The sequence below is a fragment of the Callithrix jacchus genome, chromosome 2, assembly GCF_049354715.1.
Source record: "Callithrix jacchus isolate 240 chromosome 2, calJac240_pri, whole genome shotgun sequence".
Taxonomy (NCBI): domain Eukaryota; kingdom Metazoa; phylum Chordata; class Mammalia; order Primates; family Cebidae; genus Callithrix; species Callithrix jacchus.
In genome coordinates this window covers 129,586,439-129,609,576 of record NC_133503.1, presented here as the reverse complement: position 1 = coordinate 129,609,576, position 23,138 = coordinate 129,586,439, and the positions used below count along the sequence as shown (strand labels likewise).

The window sequence follows — 23,138 nt, the reverse complement described above, 5'->3', positions numbered from 1 at the left end:
CATTTGTGGTAGGGTAGGGACAGATCGGGACAGAGAGGGGCAGAAATGTTGGGGGTGACGAATATGTCATTATCTTGATTGTGGTGAGGTTTTCATAAGTAGACACATGCCAAAACTTATCAAATTGTATGCTTTACATAAGGGCCATTCATTGTTTGTCAATTATACTACAATAAAGTTGTTAAAAATAAAGGAATCAGAGCTACAAAGGACCAGAGACACTGAGAGGCCTGAAACACTAAACCTTCAGAATAGGAAAGTGGCCTCCTGTGGAAACTGTTTGTGATGAATGCAGTCAGGAGCAGGAAAGACACAATCTGCTATACTTCTCCGTGTCCTTCTACCCTTTTTTTTTTTAAAAAAAGACAGAGTCTCGCTTTATCGTCCATGCTGGAGTGCACTGGGGAGATCTTGGCTCACTGCAACCTCAGGCTCCCAGGTTCAAGCGATTCTCCTGCCTCAGTCTCCCGAGTAACTGGGATTACAGGTGCATGCCACCAAACCTGACTAATTTTTGTGTTTTTAGTAGAGACGGAATTTCGCCATGTTGACCAGTCTCGTCTTGAACTCCTGACCTCAGGTGATCTCCCCGCCTCAGCCTCCCCAGGTGCTGAGAGTACAGGCATGAATCACCACACCTGGCCTTTCTGCTTCTTTTGAATCATATCTGCTTCATTTACCGACAAATTGTTTTTTACCCTCAACAATGAAGAAATCATTTACTCTGGCTGCAAAACAGTAAAATGCTATGCTTCTTGCATCACAAAGTGAACCACCAGCTAGGTTTCCATCTCACATGCTATTGTTGGGGAGGAGGGGGAAAGGATTTACAAACTGGGGCACCATCCTGGTTGTACTGTCAGAGGCAGAGCTGAGCTTACAGTGTGGGAGGGAAGATACACCCAGCAGCTGTTGGTGTTCAGGGCACAGTCACAGCTGGTGATCAAGAAGTGTAGTCACAGAAACCTGAACTCCACTTCCCAATGCAATTTTAGATTTATAATTAATTGATGGTCTTCCTCTTTTATTTTTTTCTTATTTCCACTGATATTTCAGTCCCCAGCTGAAAACAAGTCAGTAGCTTCCCACTGAAACCGTATAAAACCCCAAATCCTTCCCAGGCCTGCAAGCCCTACCTTCCTGGTCTGGCCTCACTTTCCCTCTCCCTTTGGTCCAGTCTCACTGGTCTTTTTTCACTTCCTCTGAGGACGTGTTACCTTCAACAACAGAGCATTTATCACACCCCAGCTGTCTACAGCAACACCCCTGGCCACCACTGCCTGTGTCTTCCATTTCACTCACATTCTGTGGCCCAGCTTGGTCATCATTCCTCAGAGAAGCCTTCTCTGACCTCCACAGCTCAGTCCCATCTTCAGGGTTTCTCGAAGGACCTTTCTTTCATGGCTATAGTTTTATGTTATTTGTGTGACCTTTTATTATGTGACCCACTCGATCCTAAGCTTTTTGGTGCAGGGACTATGAATTTTTAAAATTCTAATATAATTCCTGAACTTAGGTGCTCAATAAATATGTTAAATGAAATGAATGAATGAACTTAACTTGGCTGATTTCCTTTGTGTTCATAGGCCTTACTCACAATAGAATATTTTTAGATAACAGAATAGTTGTACTAACACTTCTGTCTTCTATTTACGAGAGTCCCCACTGGTCCTCATTTTTGCTTAGTATCAGACACTCAACTATTTCCAGTTTGGTGTGTAAGAGTATCTCATGTTGGTTATAATTTGCATTTCCTTGATTACTAATGAGGTCCAACATCTTTTTTACTTGTATATTAAATATTCTTGTTACCTCTTAATGAAATGTCTATTTATATCATTTGCTTGAAATCTTGCCTGTCTCATTTCTGAAGCTTTTTTTTTTTTGCATGTTAGACATTTCACTCCATTCTCCATGTCTCCTAACCTACCTTATGTAGTTCCCATTTCTTTGTCTGGCTGTGTTCTAAGTAACTCTTTCAAATCTATCTTCTAGTTCCCTGTCTTACCTGCTAGTTCATTCATTCACTGAGTTTTACATTTTAATTATTATGTATTCTTTTTCTAGAAATTGCCTTGGTTTCTTTGTTAAACCTTCTAGGTCATCTCTTTTTATGGTTCTGGCATCACACTCTTGATACTCTTTTATTTCTTAAAATGTATTAAGATTCTTACTTCATCTTACTTGATAAATTCATTATCTGCTGTCTTTGTGGCCCTCATTCAGACTTTGTGGGACCTGGTGTCACTTCTAGATCTTGGAACCTTGTTTATTCCTATCTTTTATGATTTTTGGCTAGGATCTCATACTGCTTGGATCTTTTTTTTGGAAATTCTTGAGAGCTGGCTTTAAAGTCATTTTTTCACAAAGAATCTGCATTTATGGCGGCAGATCATCTGGGGTCCTGCGACACAGCACCACTGCTTTACAGTAAAGTTTACTTGTTCTGTTTTAGCCCAGACAGGCCATGTGACTTCTGAGGCTCCAAATCTGCATGAGGATGCACTTGTGATTGAATTCTCAATGGGAAAGAACTTTTTTCCCATTCCACTTGGGGCTAAGGCTCTCTGGAGGGTGGGATTTTTCTAGCTGACTCACTGGGGAAATCACCTTTTGGAGGCTGAAGCCCCATGGAAGGGTCCCTGATCCAACCTTCTCCCTCACATGGGCCCCTGGCTTTGTCTCCTGAGCCCAGGCAGCTCATTACATACAAGCTCTATGTCTCCAGGCACTTGCTGGGTCCTCCAGAACCAATGCCAGCCCCAATGCTTCCTGGCACTGCTGCATTTGTGTCTTCTCACCATTTCGGGACTTCAAAGTTTCCTCTTATTTTTCTGCCTGCTGAGATGTGTTTGCAAAGATGTTTGTAAATATTTTTCCAGAAATTTTTGTTTTTTCCCAATAATGAATTCACCATATTGCTGAAATCAAAATTGAATTCTTTCTAAAGTGATCTTTAAAAGAAATATGAAATCTTAATTCCTTTCAGCTTCTCTCTCTTTCTAAAACTGATTTTATTAGAAGATGTTTTATACATATCACGAACTAGTATTGATTGAGGTTGTTTTCAGGCTAATGTTGCTTACTCAAATGGTATATTTTTTGTTTAAAATAAATTAACACAAGTACCTGACTTCAAATTATGCTACAGAGCTTTAGTAACCAAAACAGCATGGCACTGGCATAAAATCAGACACATAGACCAATGGAACAGAATTAAGAACCCAGAGATAAGTTCACACAACAACAGTGAATTCACATTCAACAAAGGTGGCAAGAACATACATTGGGGAAAAGACAATCTCTTCAACAAATGGTGCTGGGAAAATTGGATACTCATATGCAGAAGAATGAAACTAGACTGCTATCTCTCACCATACACAAAAATAAAATCAAAATGGATTCAAGGCTTAAATCTAAAACCTCAAACTATGAAACTGCTACAGGAAAACATTGGGGAAACTCTCCAAGACATTGGTCTGGGAAAAAATTTCTTTAGCAATACCCCACAAGCACAGGCAAGCAAAGCAAAAATCAACAAACAGAATCACATCAAGTTTAAAAGCTCCTGCACAACAAAGAAAACAATTAACAAAGTGAAGAGACAACCCACAGAATGGGAGAAAATATTTGAAAGCAATACATCTGATAAGAATTAATAACCAGAATATATAATAAGGAGCTTAAACAGCTCTACAAAAAAAATCTAATAATCCGACTAAAAAATGGGCCAAAGATTTGAATAGTCATTTCTCAAAAGAAGACATGCAAATGGCAAACAGGCATATGGAAAGGTGCTCAACATCACTGATCATCAGAGAAATGCAAATCAAAACTACAATGAAATATCTTCTTACCCCAGTTAAAATGCCTTTCATCCAAAAGACCGGCAATAACCAATGCTGGTAAGAATGTGGAGAAAAGGGAACCCTCATACACTGTTGGTGAGAATGTAGATTCGTACAACCCATGTGAAGAACAGTGTGGAGGTTTCTAAAAAAAAGTAAAAACAGAACTACCATTGGATCCAGCAATCCCATTGCTGAGTATACACCCAGAAGAAAGGAAATCAGGATACTGAAGAGATATCTGCACTCCCATGTTTGTTCCAGCACTATTCACAATAGCAAAAATTTGGAAGCATCCTAAGTGTCTAACAACAGATGAATGAATAAAGAAAATGTGATACATATATACAGTGGAATACTATGCAGCCATAAAAAAGAATGAGATCCTGTCATTTGCAACAATATGGATGGAACTGGAGATCATTATGATCGGTGAAATAAGGCATAGAAAGACAAACATCACCTGTTCTCACTTATTTGTGGGACCAAAAACAAAAACAATTGAACTCATGGAGACAGAGTGCAGAAGCATGCTTACCAGAGGCTGAGAAGGGCAGTGGGAAGGTGGGCATGGTTAACGGGTACAAAAAATATAGTTAGAAAGAATGGATGAGACCCAGTATTTGACAGCACAACGGGGTAACTATAGTCAGTGATAATTATATATTTAAAAATAACAAGTAGCATTGGATTCTTTGTCACACTTGAAGGAATGGATACCCCATTTTACATGATGCGATTATTACACATTTGCATGCTTGTATAACAATATTTCATATAGCCCATAAATATATACACCTACTATGTAACCACAAAAATTAAAGTGTGTGATAGTGATTATCTCTGAAGGTGGGAAGTGAAATGGTGGCAGACTAACTGTTTAACTATATGCTCTTTTATGCATTTTGCATTTTTTACCCTGTGCATGTACTACCTCTTTAAAAATAGTTTTTATAAAATAAAAAAAAATTAAGAGAAAGCCTCATGATATAAGAGACATCATAAAGACTCAAATATAAAGCAGCTCCTTCTTTTCTGAGGGATAACTTTAAAGAGAAGCCACATGCTTCCTGTGAAGACACATACAGTATACATTGGAACATGTAGAGGGAGGTGCTAGATAAGGTTATAAGTGCACCAGCACCAGCTATGATATGTATGCAGAAATATATTGGATTAAAAATCTTTGGTGCAAGAGTTTGCTTATTTGCAGCCAATTTACAACCAATGAAAAAACAGGGTTTTCTCAGGTTCAGAGAGCAATTCAGGCTCACAGTTCTGGTTTGGGTTAAACAAACAGACCTGATCCATTCTGCCGGCTTTGAGTGATCAGGTTCAATTCTTGTACTTTGGATGTTCTTACTGTGTCATCGTCCTGTTTAGACAACTTTACATTCACTCTCTATTTGTAGATCAGGAAATCTGACCTGAATTGAGGTCATGCTAGACCTAGTTTTCTTTCTGCACATCCAGAAAATTAACCAGGACAATGCTCTTAAGATCTAATTTTCTTACTGAAAAATTAGAATTAAAATGCTTCAAATCATAAGTTTCTCCCCTATATGTCAAACTTGCAAATAGTGACCCAGGAGTATTTATGGGATGTGTGTGCTTATATACACATCCCAGAAATATCCTGCTTTTTACAAAACTAATCTCACCTCTTTTTTCTTTCCTTCTGAAAGGATATGATCTGGATTCAACCTTCTCACTGTTACAATAATATGCATTTCCATCATACAACATCTCAAAAAACATTCCAATCTTTTATGTTTGACATTTATAACCAATGCAAACCCCTGGTTTTCTAAAAACATGGTTCAAGAACGGAGATGATCTGGTTCTCTTCTTTTAGATCACACACTGCCCTGTCAAAAACCAACTCCATCAGATCTAAGGGCGGAGAAATCACACACTACAAAGCAACTTTAAATGTCAGAGTCTGACTCTTATGTTCTTTAAGAGAAATTGCTTTTAAGTTCTCTGGCACCTTTGCTGGCATGAAAGTTAGTAAAATTTCCAAAAATAAAATCAGATCAATGGAATTAGGTTAAAAGTTGTTTTTTGTGAAACAATGTAGAATAATCTATGTTAGGGCAGATTAAACAAAGCAGATGATAAAAGCAGACTTTTAAAAAAATCTGTAATTCTAAATTGAACCAGACATGTAGATCCAATCTGGATAACTTTCTAAAAAACTGAAACTCAAGTCAATTGTAATCATTTCATCTCTGTAATTGAGTGACTGTCGTGTGTGCCTGTTACTACTTAAGTTAGACTATCTCCAGTACTCAAAGTACTGTTAGTGTCGTGCAGGCAAATTGTCTCCTGCTGATTTCATTTATTAGTGCAACTTGTACAACACCAGAAGAAGCCAATGCAGCCATCCACGTTTACCGGGCTCATGTGACCTTGAGTGGGGTGTGAAGACAGCTTGAGTCTCCGTCCTAGCAACCCTTCCCAATAGATAAACCCTCACAAAGGAGCTCAGGGTAGCAGAGATCCTCATTCCTTCCAGACAAATACAGAACAAGAATTTCCCAGGGTCTGAAGTACAGAGTTGACATGAATTATATCTTTCTTTTATAATCAACCTCTTCCTCAATAATTATTTTTATCAAGTATCTTTTTATTTATTTATTATTTATTATTTTTTTTGAGACTGAATCTGACTCTGTGGCCCAGTCTGGACCTCAGTGGTGCGATCTTGGCTCACCTCTTGGGTTCAAGCAATTCTCTTGCCTCAGCCTTCCAAGTAGATGGAATTACAGGAGTGCACCACTACACCCAGCTAATTTTTTGTATTTTTAGTAGAGTCAGGTTTTCACCATGGTCTTGAACTCCTAATCTCAAATCATCCACCTGCATTGGTCTCCCAAAGCGCTGGGATTACAGGTGTGAGCCACCGCCAGGCCTCATCAATTATCTTGATCAACCTGGAACCATGGCCAAATTTCTCCTACCCTGAAAAACAATGTCCCTTGACTTTGAGGGTCTCCTCTAGCTCCAGGCTATTTCCTTCATCCTTCACAGCAAAGTTCCTTTGAAGTATCTGTCTTTAACTGTTGGCTCTAATTCCTCCTGTGGTGGGGACCTCTCAAACTATAAGAGAAATGACAGGACTTTCTGCATGCCTGACACTTCTTATATTAACTCATTTAATGACCCCATAAACCCATGGTGTAAGTACCTTTATTATTCTCATTTTACAGTTCTTGTTTCATTTTTCTAAAATTTTTATTAATATTTTTTGAGATGGAGTCTTGCTCTGTTGCCCAGGCTGGAGTGCAGTGGTGCAATCTTGGCTCACTGCAACCTCCACCTCCCTGGTTCAAGCCATTCTCCTGCCTCAGCCTCCTGAGTAGCTTGGACTACAGGAGCATGCCACCAAGCCTGGCTAATTTTTTATATTTTCAGGAGAGACGGGGTTTCCCCCTGCTAGCCAAGATGGTCTCGATCTCCTGACCTTGTGATCCACACTCCTCGGCCTCCCAAAGTGCTGGGTTATTTTACAGGTGTGAGCCACCAGGCCTGGCTCTTGTTTTGTTTATTTTTTACCTTGCCTCAGCAAGCTGAGAAAAGCAAAGTCAGAGGTTTTGGTGATAGACCTATTACAGTACTATTCAGCATAATACAGAAGGAGATCCTGTCATTTGCAACAACAGGGATGGAACTGAGGTCATTATGTCAAGCAAAATAAGTAAGGCACAGAAAGACAAACATCGCGTGTTCTCACCTATTTGTGAAATCTAAAAATCAAAACAACTGAACTCACAGAGATAGCAGGATGGTTTTGCAAAATCAGAGGACTTGGTTAAAGACCTGGATAAGAAAGTACCAGATGAGAAAATAAAAAGAGCAGCTTAATGCTGGGGCAACCAATGACTATGAGAGAAAGAGGAGCCAATACATAGGCCTGGCTCCTAGCAATTTGCCTTCAGGAGTAAGTCCAGTGGGAGGAGGTGGCTCTCCCCAGGTGGATTGTTTAGCGGTGAGTGGGCCGATGGAAGGACACTTCCTGCTTCCTGCGGGGCTGCGTCCAGAGACCAGAAAGGAGCAAGCTCCACCTCTGATGGCTAGAGTGAAGGAAAACAACTTGAGAGAAGTGAGTTCCTGCCAAATGCTAGTGCTTCTGTGGGACACAATACACCTGTTTTCCACAAAAGCAAAGGCTCTGAACTAGCCAAGCTGCTCTAAGAGCTGAGATGGCCACTGTGTCCCTCACCATCCACATGTCCCCCAAAGGATGACACTCAGGCTGTCAGGGGCGAAGAGGCTGCAGCTCTACCTTCCTCCCAACCCCCCCCCCCACTGCATCCTTGTACACGTGCGTCAAACAAGCCTGGTGATAAGAGTGTTTTATTTGGCCTATGCATATGGCATAAAGGTTATGGCAAACTGTCCCCCATCCCATTATTCCTCTAAGTAATTGAGGTCATCCAAATGTCTCCCAAACTTCTAACCCCACACTTGCCGACGTGACCAGTGCCTTCCTGATTCCCAGGGCAGTAGACAGGTTTTATTCCTCACTTCCTGGAATGCAGTTGATCAATTATTGTTTCTTCTTGTAACTCTACTCCCTTGGCGTGTGACACTGCTCTCTCCAGCTCTCCCTGCGCCCCTCTGATGAGTCCCTCCAGGTGTCCTTCATAGGTTCGTCTTCCTGGATCCTCTCTGAGATGCCTGTGCTCTGTACATTCTGTTCTTGGCCCAGCACCCTGTGCCGTGCAGGCACTGTCTTCATTTGAGCTGCATCTCTAAGCAGTTGTCTCTCAGGTAGTATCTCCACAGTCGTGGTCTCTTCCTTTTGGATGTCCACAGGCAAGTCAGACTCCATGTGCCTAAAACTGAACTCATCATCTATCTCCTGAAAATTGCTCTTCCCTGCCCCTCAGATCCATGATCTCAGTTCACAGCACAACTGCTACCTGGCTGCTCCAGGCAGACACCCTGGATTCAGCCTATGCTCCTTTGTCCCATATACATATGTATATGTATCCACACACATATATATATTTTTGAGACAGAGTCTCCCACTGTCACATGGGCTGGAGTGCAGTGGTGTGATCTCAACTCACTACAACCTCCACCACCTGGGTTCAAGCAGTTCTCCCGCCTCAGCCTCCCAAGTAGCTGGGATTACAGGTGCCCTTTGTTGTTATTTGTTTTTAGTTGAGATGGGGTTTCACTATGTTGGCCAGGCTGGTCTCAAACTCCTGACCTCGTGATCTACCCGCCTTGGCCTCTTAAAGTGCTGGGATTACAGGCGTGAGCCACTGTGCCTGGTCTCGTGTATATTTTTAAACTCTCTCCCTCCCGTGTCTCCTCACTATCACTTCCTGGTTTAGGAGATCCTTACCTCTCCCCTGGTCTCTCTCCCTCTACCCAGAGTGACTATATTAAGTGCAAACCCAGTAGTGCCCAAACCCTGCTCCAAATCCTTCAATGGCTCCCATCAAGAATAGAAGAAAGGCCAAGCTTCTCAGCATGCCCCGGGGAGCCTCCATGACACAGTCCTACCTTCTTCCTCTCCCGCCCCGCTCTGTCTTGCATTTTCTCTCGCAATACTCTCGTGTTGGTGGCTTCCCAGCGCACAGGGTGCTGGTTCATGCCTCTGTGCCTTCACTCTGCTACGCGCTTCCTCGGCTTCCCAGCTGTAAGGCTGGTTGCCTCGCCGGGAGGCCGGACACACCCACCTCTGCACTCAGCGCCTGACTCTGCACCCCTCACCAGGCTCTGCACTCAGCACCTAGCTCGGCCGCATGGCTCCCCTGGAAGGCTCTGGCTGATGCAACCCTGGCCGGCTCTGGCACCTGAAAACCACTCAACAACCCGCCAACCAATGGTGGCCCGCCCCATCCCAATCCCGCTCCCCTGGAGCCAATCAGAGCACCCAGCTCTTGCTCGTGCCTCATAGCCATAAACCCCCCCTCCCCCGCCTCCCGCCCGAGGAAGTCAGCGCGACTTCTCTGGCCCCTTTTCCCCTAACCGTAGAACCTCGCCTGGGAGCTGAATAAATTGGCATTTAATTTTCTTTTTTTTTTTTTTGAGAGGGAGTTTCACTCTTGTTACCCAGGCTGGAGTGCAATGGCGCGATCTCGGCTCACCGCAACCTCTGCCTCCTGGGTTCAGCCAATTCTCTTGCCTCAGCTTCCTGAGTAGCTGGGATTACAGACACCCGCCACCGTGCCCAGCTAATTTTTTTTGTATTTTTAGTAGAGACGGGGTTTCACCATGTTGACCAGGATGGTCTTGATCTCTTGACCTCGTGATCCACCTGCCTCTGCCTCCCAGAGTGCTGGGATTACAGGCGTGAGCCACCGTGCCTGGCCCATTAATTTTCTTATACTGGCCTCAGTTTCCTCATTTTAAACTCAGCAATAACCCTTACACCAACTCTCTTCTCACAGCCCTTCCTCCAGCGAGTCTCTTGTGAACCCCCTAGAGCCCTTCCTCTGGGATCCCACATTACTTAGCATTTACACCGCTCTGTTCACTCTCTATATTATTTAGAAACTATTAATGTGTCTGTCTCCAGCACTAAACTACAAGTTTCTCAAGAGCAAAGACCCTGCATTTTTCATCTTTATACCTCTAGTGGCAAACGGGCTCCTGGCACACAACAGGTATTTCATACATAATTGTTGGACAGAACTGCCAGTCGGTGTGGTGGTCTGTCCTTTCTCTCTGCTGAGAGGGAAGTCCTTCCACTTGGCCAGCACCTCACACATCACAGGGTCCCCCTCTTTCTCATGGGCAGCAGCTTGCTCTAGAGAGTTCCAGGTAAAAGGGTGGAGGATGACCTTCAGACATGTGATTCACATGACAGATGACTTGGAGAGGATGAATATCCACAGATTTCAAAAGAACTGTTTTTTGCTAGGCGTGGTGACTCACACCTGTAATCCCAACGCTTTGGGAGGCCACAGCAGGAGGATCACCTGAGATCAAGAGTTCAAGGCCCACCTGGCCAGCATGGTAAAACCTGTTTCTACTAAAAATACAAAAATTAGCTGGGCATAGTGGCATGTGCTTGTATTTCCAGCTATTCCAGAGACTGAGGCAGGAGAATCACCTGAACCTGGGAGGCAGAGATTGCAGTGAGCAGAGATCGAGCCACTGCACTCCAGCCTGGGTGACAGAGCGAGACTCCATCTCAAAAAAAAAAAAAAAAAAAAAGAACTGTTTTTGACATTGTCAATCAGATTTCTGGTTGTTTAGTGGCTTATTTCTACATTCTCCTTACAAATTCAGGTAGTATAAATTCAATGAGAACAAAAAGCTTTTTTAAAGACATAATTGCAGAAAGGAAGACCAGTGAAACTAGGGGAACTGCATATACTTACTAAAAACTGTGTTAAATGCTTGAGTTTTCCTAAGATGTCCTGAGAGATTTACTTGTCATACATAGTGAGGGTTTGCTTAGTAGTGAGTATTTTATCTGCCATTTCATTTCTTTTTTGGGATTTTAGGGATGAGGAGACAGCAGGGTTTTGTTTTTTATTAATGGTTGTCTTATCTGCCTCAGGGTTGTTCTCCTGGTTCAGCTATTTTATTACTTGAGCAAAATGCATTTGAAATGTATTTTGGTGCTGTGACCAGCTTTACAAAAGAAGCCTTGCTCTTCTTAACACCGCCATTTAATGATGAAGTCTTTATTTCCCTAAAAATAACTTGGTCTGGGACAGGCACGGTGGCTCACACCTGTAACCCCGCATGTTTGGAGGCCAAGGTGGGCAGATCACTTGAGGTCAGGAAATTGAGACCGGTCTGACCAACATGGTGAAACGGCATCTCTACTAAAAGTACAAAATTAGCTGAGTGTGGTGGCATGCACCTGTAATCCCGGCTACTTGGGAGGCTGAGGCAGGAGAATTGCTTAAACCTGGGAGGCAGAGGTTGCAGTGAGCTGAGATCATGCTATTGCACCCCAGCCTGGGCAACAAGAATGAAACTCTACCTCAAAAAAAAAAAAAAAAAATCTCTTGGTAATAGGTATTGTCCTTTGAAAGGTCAGCAGTGAGTAGAAACCTTTGAAAAATCTCTTTTTCACCCCAGAATTCTTCTGTGGGGTGGTCCTAGAATATCACCTGGGGCAGAATAAAGGCTCTGCACTTCCACCACCCTGGCTGCTACCTCTCTCTTTCCTCTGGGCTTTCCATGCACTCTTTCTCTTCTCTTTTGGCATCCTTATCCTGATATGTTCTTGTCCTCTCCTTTCCTGCCTCTTCTTCCTGTGCCTTCCTTTGGAGCCAAGGGATATTGAATCTTCTGCCCTCCTGGCAGTGGTGAGCTTGTGGGGCCTGGGCAGGCTCACTCCACTTCCTCCCCTCCCTCATTGTGCTCTCCACTGTCATCCCCTGGGGCTTCAGAAGATGGGGTCAGACATAAAGAAAGGGCAGAGGAGGGGCAAGGGAGGGGCTCTGACTTTTCCCACCATTCTGGCTCCAGGAGGTGTCAAAGAGCCCAGGAAATCACTGCCAGAGAACTAAGGAAGTGTGGCTCATAAAACACAGCATGACTGTGGAAAGCACCAGGCAACAGGAGCAGGATCTTACAGCCTCCGCTCATATCCCATATATTCTTCAGCAAGTTTCTTTCCTGCTCAGAGTTGCAGCTTCCTGCTCGTTTGAGATTACATGCAGCTCCTATGAAACCATGGATGAGAAACTGCTTGGTAAGCCATGAAGCACCGTATCAATGTCATTGTCATCGACCCTTCATTCAGCCATCATTAGTGAATACATGCTTACTAATGACTGCCTGGTCCCTGTTACCCTTTTTCCCCATCTCCTCTCCTGGAGATCTTCCAATTTAAAGAGGCCTTAGGTGCCAGCAGTTACATTGGCCAGTCCCTTTCTTCTCCAGCCACTAGGTTTGTTGGAAAAGATACCTAGTGTTGACCAGGTGTGGTGGTTCACACCTGTGGTCCCAGAACTTTGGGAGGCTGAGGTGGGTGGATCACTAGAGGTCAGGAGTTTGAGACCAGCCTGACCAAGAGGTCTACCAAAAATACAGAAATTGGCTGGGTGTGGTAGCACACGCCTGTGATCCTAGCTACTTGAGAGGCTGAGGCAGGAGAATCACTTGAATTTGGGAGGTGGAGGTTGCAGTGAGTCGAGATTGGGCCACTGCACTCCAGCCTAGGTGACAGAGTGACACTTTGTCTCAAAAAAAAAATAAATGAAAGATACCTAGCATCACCAGGACTGAATGGTAATAATAAGGTGAAAATAAGTGTGCTCTAAGAAAAGATTCCTTTGCCTGTCACAGTCATAGAATTAAAGTTCTTAGAAGTGGATTTACTGACCATCAAACTTGCTACTTTCCTTCATTAAATTGTTAAAGGTTTCTTCATGTTGTAGTCGAACTTTCCTTCTCTCAGCAGCCAGATTATGTTCCACATGATCTTGCTCAGTTAGAAGTGTGACTGGCTTTAAATGAATCTAGAAAAGAAAAGCATTCATCTTTTATTGCCTTGTTAAATTATAAAAGCACGGCATGAATTTTGCAAAAACAAATGATATGCTACATGGTTTTCTAACTCAAGTAAATAGAGCTTCTATGAGTGTTTTCACTAAACGTGTTATGACTAAATTTTTTTCTTAAATTATTTTTAAACAAAAAAATCAATATAGGCTTATTGCTTCACGCAATAAGATTTGTGCTTTAAACAGTTCTCTCTATTAATTTCCCCTGATTTTAAAATTTTTCAGCAGAACTAGAAAATAAGACATTATTCAAGGAGGACTCAAGATGGCGCTGTGAGAACAACCCAGGATTGGAGCTCTCTTTGAATCCGCAAACGGTGAGTCAGAGCTGCATTTCCAGACTGATCTTTGTTGCCCACAGAACGGGGAAACTCCCAAGTATAAAAAAGACATGGGACGCCAGGCAGTAGGTCTGCCTGGCGAAGCCGGCAGCCGGGGCGGCGGCGGCCGGCCCTACCCAGCAATCCCCACAGGGCGTGCTTGTCTGGGTGCCCTGTTGAACCGGCAACCTGAGACTTGAGAGGGCTGGACTTGAGACTGAACGAGACTTGGACAGTAGGCCAGCCCAGGGGATTGCAGGGACAGATCATTTGGGACACCCAGTGGGACGAACAAACCCGCGATTTCAAACTATCCAGAGCAGACAGTCTGAGACGCTCTGTGGGGGAGGGGCGTCCACCACTACCGAGGCAACCTGCCCCAACTGAGATACACGCCCACTGCTGAGGCAGCCAGCTGTTGCCGAGGCAACCTGTCCCTACTGAGATACACGCCCACTGCTGACGCAGCCTGCTGTTTCTGAGGCAACAGGCTATAACGAAGAGACTCTGCCGCAGGGCGTGGCAGAGACCACAGCAGAGCCTGCAGGAACAGGGTGAATCACACAACAGCAGGGTGGAGCCTTGGCAGCCAAACAGTGGCTAGTCTGCCTTCTAGCTGGGCAGGACACCTCATCGGACATCGAAAAATAAAGCCCGAACCCCCCAACACAGAGCATTTGAGAAAAAAAGGGTTTTTTTTTAATGAGCTCTGTTGCAGCAGAATCAAACATAGCAGCCTAACAGCCCTGAATGAACAACAGAGCTCACAGCTCAGCAATTGAGCTCCAAAAAAGTACAGACTGTCTCCTCAAGCAGCTCCCTGACCCCTCTATATCCAAAAGACTGACATTTGGCAGGCATCATCCTGGAACAAAGATAGCAGAAAAAGAAACGGGTAGCATCCCTCACTGTGCCACAGCTGCTAGAGGTGCACCCCAGACAAGCAGGGCCTGGAGTGGACCTCAGCAGTCGTACAGCGAAGGGGCTAGGCTGGTAGAAGGAAAACCAAGTAACAGAAATACTTCATCATCAACAATCTGGGTGTCCACTCAGAGACCCAATCGAAAAGTCAGCAACTACGCAGACGACAAGCGGATAAACCCACAAAGATGGGAAGAAACCAGCGCAAAAAGGAGGAAAACACCCGAAACCAGAACACCTCGCCTCCTAGAAAGGACCAAAACTCCTCACCAGCAAGGGAGCAAAGCTGGACGGAGAATGACTGTGACGAAATGACGGAATTAGACTTCAGAAGGTGGATAATGAGAAACTTTTGTGAGCTAAAAGAACATGTATTAAATCAATGCAAAGAAACTAAGGAACTTAAAAAAAGATATGAGGAAATGATAACAAGAATGGATAACTTAGAGAGGAATATGAATGAATTAAAGGAGCTGAAAAACACAATACGAGAACTTCGTGAAGCATCCACAAGTTTCAATAGCCGAATTGACCAAGCAGAAGAAAGAATATCTGAAGTCGAAGACCAACTCAATGAAATAAAACGAGAAACCAAGATTAGAGAAAAAAGCCCAAAAGGGAATGAACAAAGTCTCCAAGAAATGTGGGACTATGTGAAAAGACCTAATCTACGTTTGATAGGTGTACCAGAAGGGGACGAAGAGAATGAATCCAAGCTGGAAAATACTCTTCAGGACATCATCCAGGAAAACTTCCCCCACCTAGCAAGACAGGCCAACACTCAAATGCAGGAAATACAGAGAACACCACAAAGATATTCTGCAAGAAGAGCAACCCCAAGGCACATAATCGTCAGATTCAACAAGGTTGAAATAAAGGAGAAAATACTAAGGGCAGCCAGAGAGAAAGGTCGAGTTACCCACAAAGGGAAGCCCATCAGACTCACAGCAGATCTCTCGGCAGAAACACTACAAGCCAGAAGAGAGTGGGGGCCAATATTCAACATTCTTAAAGAAAAGAACTTTCAACCCAGAATTTCATATCCAGCCAAACTGAGCTTCAGAAGTGAAGGAAGAATAAAATCCTTTGCGAACAAGCAAGTACTCAGAGATTTTGTCACCACCAGGCCAGCTTTACAAGAGCTCCTAAAAGAGGCACTACACATAGAAAGGAACAACCAGTACCAGCCATTCCAAAATCACACTAAAAGTTAAAGAGCATCAACATAATGAAGAATCTACAACAACTAACAGGCAAAACAGCCAGCTAGCATCAAAATGGCAGTATCAAATTCACACATAACAATATTAACCCTAAATGTAAATGGACTAAATGCACCAATCAAAAGACACAGACTGGCAAATTGGATAAAAATCCAAAACCCATCAGTGTGCTGTATCCAGGAAACCCATCTCACATGCAAGGATACACAAAGGCTCAAAATAAAGGGATGGAGGAAGATTTACCAAGCAAATGGAGAGCAAAAAAAAGCAGGAGTTGCAATTCTCATCTCTGATAAAATAGACTTTAAAGCAACAAAGATCAAAAGAGACAAAGAAGGCCATTACATACTGGTAAAAGGATCGATAAAACAAGAAGAGCTAACAATCCTAAACATATATGGACCCAATACAGGAGCACCCAGATACATAAGGCAAGTTTTTAATGACTTACAAAGAGACTTAGACTCCCACACAATAATAGTGGGAGACTTTAACACTCCACTGTCAATATTAGACAGATCAACCAGACAGAAAATCAACAAGGATATCCAGGGCTTGAACTCAGACCTGGAGCAAGCAAACCTGATAGACATTTACAGAACTCTCCACCCCAAATCCACAGAATATACATTCTTCTCAGCACCACATCACACCTACTCAAAAATTGACCACATAATTGGAAGTAAAGCACTGCTCAACAAATGCAAAACAACTGAAATCATAACAAACAGCCTCTCAGACCATAGTGCAATCAAGTTAGAACTCAGAATTCAGAAACCGACCCAGAACCGCACAGCTTCATGGAAACTGAACAACTGGCTCTTGAATGTTGACTGCGTAAACAATGAAATGAAGTCAGAAATAAAGAAGTTCTTCGAAACCAATGAGAACGAAGACACAACATGCCAGAACCTCTGGGACACATTTAAAGCAGTCTCTAGAGGAAAGTATATAGCAATAAGTGCCCATATGAGGAGAATGGAGAGATCCAAAATTGACACCCTATCGTCAAAATTGAAAGAGCTAGAGGAGCAAGATCAAAAAAACTCAAAACCCAGCAGAAGACAAGAAATAACTAAGATCAGAGCTGAACTGAAGGAGATTGAGATACGAAAAACCCTTCAAAAAATCAATAAATCCAAGAGCTGGTTTCTTGAAAAGATCAACAAAATAGACAGACCACTAGCCAGATTGATTAAAAAGAAAAGAGAGAACAACCAAATAGATGCAATAAAAAATGATAAAGGGGAAATCACCACAGATTCCACAGAAATTCAAACCATCATCAGAGAATATTACAAACAACTCTATGCACATAAACTAGTAAACCTGGAAGAAATGGATAAATTCCTGGACTCCTGTGTCCTCCCAAGCCTAAACCAGGAGGAAGCTGAAACTATGAATAGACCAATAACAAGGTCAGAAGTCGAGGCAGCAATTAAGAGCCTACCACACAAAAAAAGCGCAGGTCGAGACGGGTTCACAGCCGAATTCTACCAGACACACAAAGAGGAGCTGGTACCATTCCTTCTAAAACTATTTCAAACAATCCAAAAAGAGGGAATACTTCCTAAATCATTTTACGAGACCAACATCATCCTGATACCAAAACCCGGCAGAGACCCAACAAGAAAAGAAAACTTCAGGCCAATATCCATGATGAACATAGATGCAAAAATCTTCAATAAAATATTGGCAAGCCGAATGCAACAGCAAATCAAAAAACTTATTCACCATGATCAAGTAGGATTCATCCCGGGGATGCAAGGCTGGTTCAACATACGCAAGTCTATAAATGTAATTCACCACATAAACAGAACCAAAATCAAAAACCACATGATTATCTCAATTGACGCAGAGAAGGCATTTGACAAAATTCAACAGCCCTTTATGCTAAAAACCCTCAATAAACTCGGTATCGATGAAACGTATCTCAAAGTAATAAAAGCTATTTATGACAAACCAACAGCCAATATCATACTGAATGGGCAAAAACTGGAAGCATTCCCTTTGAAATCTGGCACTAGACAAGGATGCCCTCTTTCACCACTCCTATTCAATATAGTTCTGGAAGTTCTAGCCAGAGCAATCAGGCAAGAAAAAGAAATAAAGGGTATTCAAATAGGAAAGGTGGAAGCCAAAGTGTCTCCATTTGCACACGACATGATAGTATACCTAGAAGACCCCATCACCTCAGCCCAAAAACTCCTGAAACTGATAAGCAACTTCAGCAAAGTCTCAGGATATAAAATCAATGTGCAACAATCACAAGCATTCGTCTACACCAATAACAGACTTAAAGAGAGCCAAATCAAGAATGAACTGCCATTCACAATTGCTACAAAAAGAATAAAATACCTTGGAATACAACTCACAAGGAACGTAAGGGACCTCTTCAAGGAGAACTACAAACCACTGCTCAACGAAATCAGAGAGGACACAAACAGATGGAGAAACATTCCATGTTCATGGTTAGGAAGAATTAAGATCGTGAAAATGGCTATACTGCTCAAAGTAATTTACAGAATCAACGCTATCCCCATCAAGCTACCATTGACTTTCTTCACAGAACTGGAAAAAACCACCATGAACTTCATATGGAACCAAAAGAGAGCCCGCATAGCCAAGTCAATTCTAAGCAAAAAGAACACAGCGGGGGACATCACACTACCGGATTTCAAACTATACTACAAGGCTACAGTAATCAAAACAGAGATATAGACCAATGGAACAAAACAGAGGCACCGGAGGCAACACAGCATATCTACAACTATACAATCTTTGATAAACCTGACAAAAACAAGCAATGGGGAAAGGATTCCATGTTTAACAAATGGTGTTGGGAAAACTGGCTAGCCATGTGCAGAAAGCAGAAACTGGACCCCTTCCTGACACCTTACACTAAAATTAACTCCAGATGGATTAAAGACTTAAACATAAGACCTGGCACCATAAAACCCTAGAAGGAAATCTAGGCAAAACTATCCGGGACATAGGAGTAGGCAAGGACTTTATGAACAAAACACCAAAAGCATTGGCAACAAAAGCCAAAATAGACAAATGGGACCTAATGAAACTCCACAGCTTCTGCACGGCAAAAGAAACAGTCACTAGAGTGGATCGGCAACCAACAGAATGGGAAAAAATTTTTGCAGTTTACCCATCTGACAAAGGGCTGATATCCAGAATTTACAAAGAACTCAAACGGATTTACAGGAAAAAAACAAACAAGCCCATTCAAAAGTGGGCAAAGGATATGAACAGACACTTTACGAAAGAAGACATATATGAGGCCAACAATCATATGAAAAAATGCTCATCGTCACTGGTCATCAGAGAGATGCAAATCAAAACCACATTGAGATACCATCTCACGCCAGTTAGAATGGCGATCATTAAAAAATCTGGAGACAACAGATGCTGGAGAGGATGTGGAGAAAAAGGAACACTTTTACACTGTTGGTGGGAGTGTAAATTAGTTCAACCATTGTGGAAGACAGTGTGGCGATTCCTCAAGGCCTTAGAAATAGAAATTCCATTTGACCCAGCAATCCCATTACTGGGTATATATCCAAAAGACTATAAATCGTTCTACTATAAGGACACATGTACACGAATGTTCATTGCAGCACTGTTTACAATAGCAAAGACCTGGAATCAACCAAAATGCCCATTGATAATAGACTGGATTGGAAAAATGTGGCACATATACACCATGGAATATTATGCAGCAATCAGAAATGATGAGTTTGTGTCGTTTGTAGGGACATGGATGAATCTGGAGAACGTCATCCTCAGCAAACTGACACAAGAACAGAAAATGAAACACCGCATATTCTCACTCATAGGTGGGTGATGAAAAATGAGAACACATGGACACAGAAAGGGGAGTACTAAACACTGGGGTCTATTGGGGGGAAAAGGGGAGGGCCAGTGGGAGGGGGAGGTGGGGAGGGATAGCCTGGGGAGAAATGCCAAATGTGGGTGAAGGGGAGAAGGAAAGCAAAGCACACTGCCATGTGTGTTCCTACGCAACTGTCTTACATGCTCTGCTCATGTACCCCAAAACCTAAAATCCAATAAAAAATTAAAAAAAATAAAAAAAAAGACATTATTCAAATCGACGAATGAGGAAAGGGACTTTGACTCCACTGAATTCGTATCAAAAAACATTTTCTATCTTTTGCAAACTTAAGATAGCAAGCAGAGGAAATAAAGATGTTCTAGAGAAAGCTATCTTTTACCATGAGGCATTCCCAATTTGGAAATTTCATTACATGGTGAAAACATTAACTAATAAGCAAACCAAAAGAATCAATAGGTGGGAATAAAGCTTTCACCAACCTCCAGAAACCTGGAAATATGAGGCAACAGAACCAAGAGCTCAAATTCTTACGTAAGTGCCCTCTGCTGACCCTGTGTGTAGAAGGAGGGCTCACCTTGAAGCTGGACTAGTGTAGCCCCATGCTTATGTCCAAGATACTCAAAGTCTGATACTGATCCTTGACCAAGATAAGGATGAAATAAGTGATCGCTGGGCGTGGTGGCTCATACCTGTAATCCCAGCACTTTGGGAGGCTGAGGTGGGTGAATCACTTGAAGTCAACAGTTCAAGACCAGCCTGGCGAATATGGTGAAACCCCATCTCTACTAAATATACAAAAAATAACCAGGTATGGTGGAGCACACCTGTAATCCCAGCTACTTAGGAGGCTGAGGCACAATAATCACCTGAACCCAGGAGGAGGAGTTTGCAGTGAGCTGAGATCATGCCACTGTACTCCAGCCTGGGTTACAGAGGGAGACTGCATCTCAGAAAAAGAAAAGAAAGAAAGAAAGAAAAAAGAAATAAGCTGGTGATAGTCCAAAACTCCCCCGGACTACCTTGTGTAATTTGGTTAGGAATGTGTAGATTGATGGCATGCACTCGTTTAACTTTTTTTTTTTCCTTTGAAACAGGGTCTCACTCTGTTGCCCAGGCTGGAGCACAGTGGTGCAATCATAGCTTCCTAGGACCTCAAATTCCTGGGCTCAAGGGGTCCTCCCACTGGGACTGCAGGCAAGCATCACCATGCCTAGCTATTTTTTTTTTTTTAATTTTAATTTTTTTTTTGTAGAGATGAGGGCTCTCTATGTTGCACAGGCTGGTCTCAAATTCCTGGCCTCAAGCAATCCTTCCTTCTCAGCCTCCCAAAGCACTGGGATAGGTGTGAGCCACTGCACCCAGCCCAATTTAACAATTTTTGTAGCGTTGTTTTAGTCGTGTGACTAGCAGGGTAAGCTAGTCGTGTGACTAGCAGGGTGACTGCTTGGTAAGCTTGTGCACTGGTTCTCCTGAAACCAATATACCTCACATGTGTTTTGGTGATTCCTGTTCTGCAGAAGTACATCTTGTGTGACTAAGGCCCCTGAAGCAGGGCTGTGCCTGGAGGCCTCGACCCTCTCTGAGGCTGGCCTGTGCTTGCTTTCTCCCGCTGCACCATCCGCTTTAGCTTAGTAAGGCCTTGCATAACTGTACCCTGTGGAGTCTTGCAAGTCCTTTCAACAATCTGGCCTGTGCAATTGTTGAACTAAGTCTGGTTAATCATTGCCAATTTCTTTTTGGTTTTTAATCAGCCTACATTATGCTTTGAACCAATTTCATCCTGGAATAAACTCACTTTGAACAGAGATTCAAGTAGTACTATGGGTTCAAACCAAACCACTAATTTTTCAGTGGGTCTCTTTGTGATGAGCACTAAACCAGCACACTAGCAACTGGGGAATAAGTTAGTCTGTAAAGACGCTTTAATTAAGGTTATCGGAACCAACCAATTATGCTAGCACCATAACAGATCTGACTTTCCACTTTCAGAAACCAGTTCTTCAGTCTCAAGAGAGATTGGACTGAAGTGTGACTATTATATTCTTATTTTTTTTTGAGGCAGAGTTTTGTACTTGTTGCTCAGGCTGGAGTGCAATGGTGCGATCTGGGCTCACCGTAACTTCTGCCTCCTGGGTTCAAGCAGTTCTCCTGCCTCAGCTTCCTAAGCAGCTGGGATTACAGGCATGCACCACCACACCTGGCTAATTTTTGTATTTTTAGTAGAGACAGGGTTTCTCAATGTTGGTCAGGCTTGTCTCGAACTCTCGACCTCAGGTAATCTGCCCTTCTCGGCCTCCCAAAGTGCTGGGATTACAGGTGTGAGCCACCACGCCTGGCAGACTCTTATTGTATGTATCTGTGAAGTTAGAGTGAGAAGTCTGAGGCCAGAGGGGGAAAATGAGAGCCCTCCTCTGCTGCCCCATGTGAAGAAATGGGATGGCAAGGTGCATTCCTTTGTTATTTGCTTTCGGATATGGGCACCTGCACCCATTCCATATTCTCTCATTTCCAAGAGTCTGTAGATTTGTGGAGATGCCAGGAAAAACAGAATGGTTGGGAAGACTACCTCAGTGTTTCAGATTTTAGTGGACACAGGCTTTGTGGGATGCTTGGGGAAGTATACAGACTCCAAGATTCCACACTAGTGATTCTAATTTAGTAGGTCCAAGACATGGCCCAGAAAACTGCATTTTTAATAACAGAATTAGCTGATATGAACTTCCATTTGAAAAACAACACCCTTGGGCAATATGAATTTGCCTTACAATGTGTTTAATATTAGACTGAGAGTGGAGGCCGGGTGTGGTGGCTCGTGCCTGTACTCTCGACATTTTGGGAGGCCAAGATGGGCAGATCACTTGTAGTCAGGAGTTTGAGACCAGTCTGACCAACATAGCGAAACCCCGTCTCTACTAAAAACACTAAAAAAAAAATGTAGCCTGGTGTGGTGGGAGTCTGTAATCCCAGCTAGTTGGGAGCTGAGGCAGGAGACTCACTTGAACCTAGGAGGCAGAGGTTGCAGTGAGCTGAGATCACACCACTGCACTCCAGCTTGGATGACAGAGCGAGACTCCGATTAAGATGGTCCAACTCAGCCCTAGCCCATCTCTATGCCTCCTGGCTCAGGTGAGGAGGAGAAGCTGGTGAGTGCGGTTCTGTTGCCACCTCTCCTGGGTACAGTGGAAACATTGCTTTGCCTGCTTTAAAGTGGGAGCAGTGTGAAAAAGGCTTCCGACGGAGTGACAGAGAAGTACTTCTTGCTACAGAGTGGAGCTAGGAGAAGCCACTGTGTCTCTGGGATGATTGTTGGAGTGGAAGACTCAAATTCCAGATTGAATTATCACAGTGTTTAGACTACATGGGGACCCTCCTCAAGGTACCCAGACACTGAAAAAAAATGCCAAGAAATTATAAGGAGCAAATTCCCAGCAGTGGCCTGGGGCAAGGGTGGGGCAGGGCGGGCAGTCAGG

At 43.1% G+C, this 23,138-nt stretch overlaps 1 protein-coding gene across 2 annotated transcripts in view; it reads right to left on the bottom strand.

Moving 5' to 3' along the window:
- Positions 1 to 23,138, bottom strand: part of ACOT12 (acyl-CoA thioesterase 12) — a 64,920-nt gene that overhangs the window by 20,542 nt on the left and 21,240 nt on the right. For both annotated transcript variants that reach the window (XM_002744825.7, XM_008991878.4), the window contains exon 5: positions 13,159 to 13,294. In XM_002744825.7, the coding sequence (XP_002744871.2) occupies positions 13,159 to 13,294 (136 nt within the window). The remainder of the gene's footprint in view (positions 1 to 13,158; positions 13,295 to 23,138) is intronic.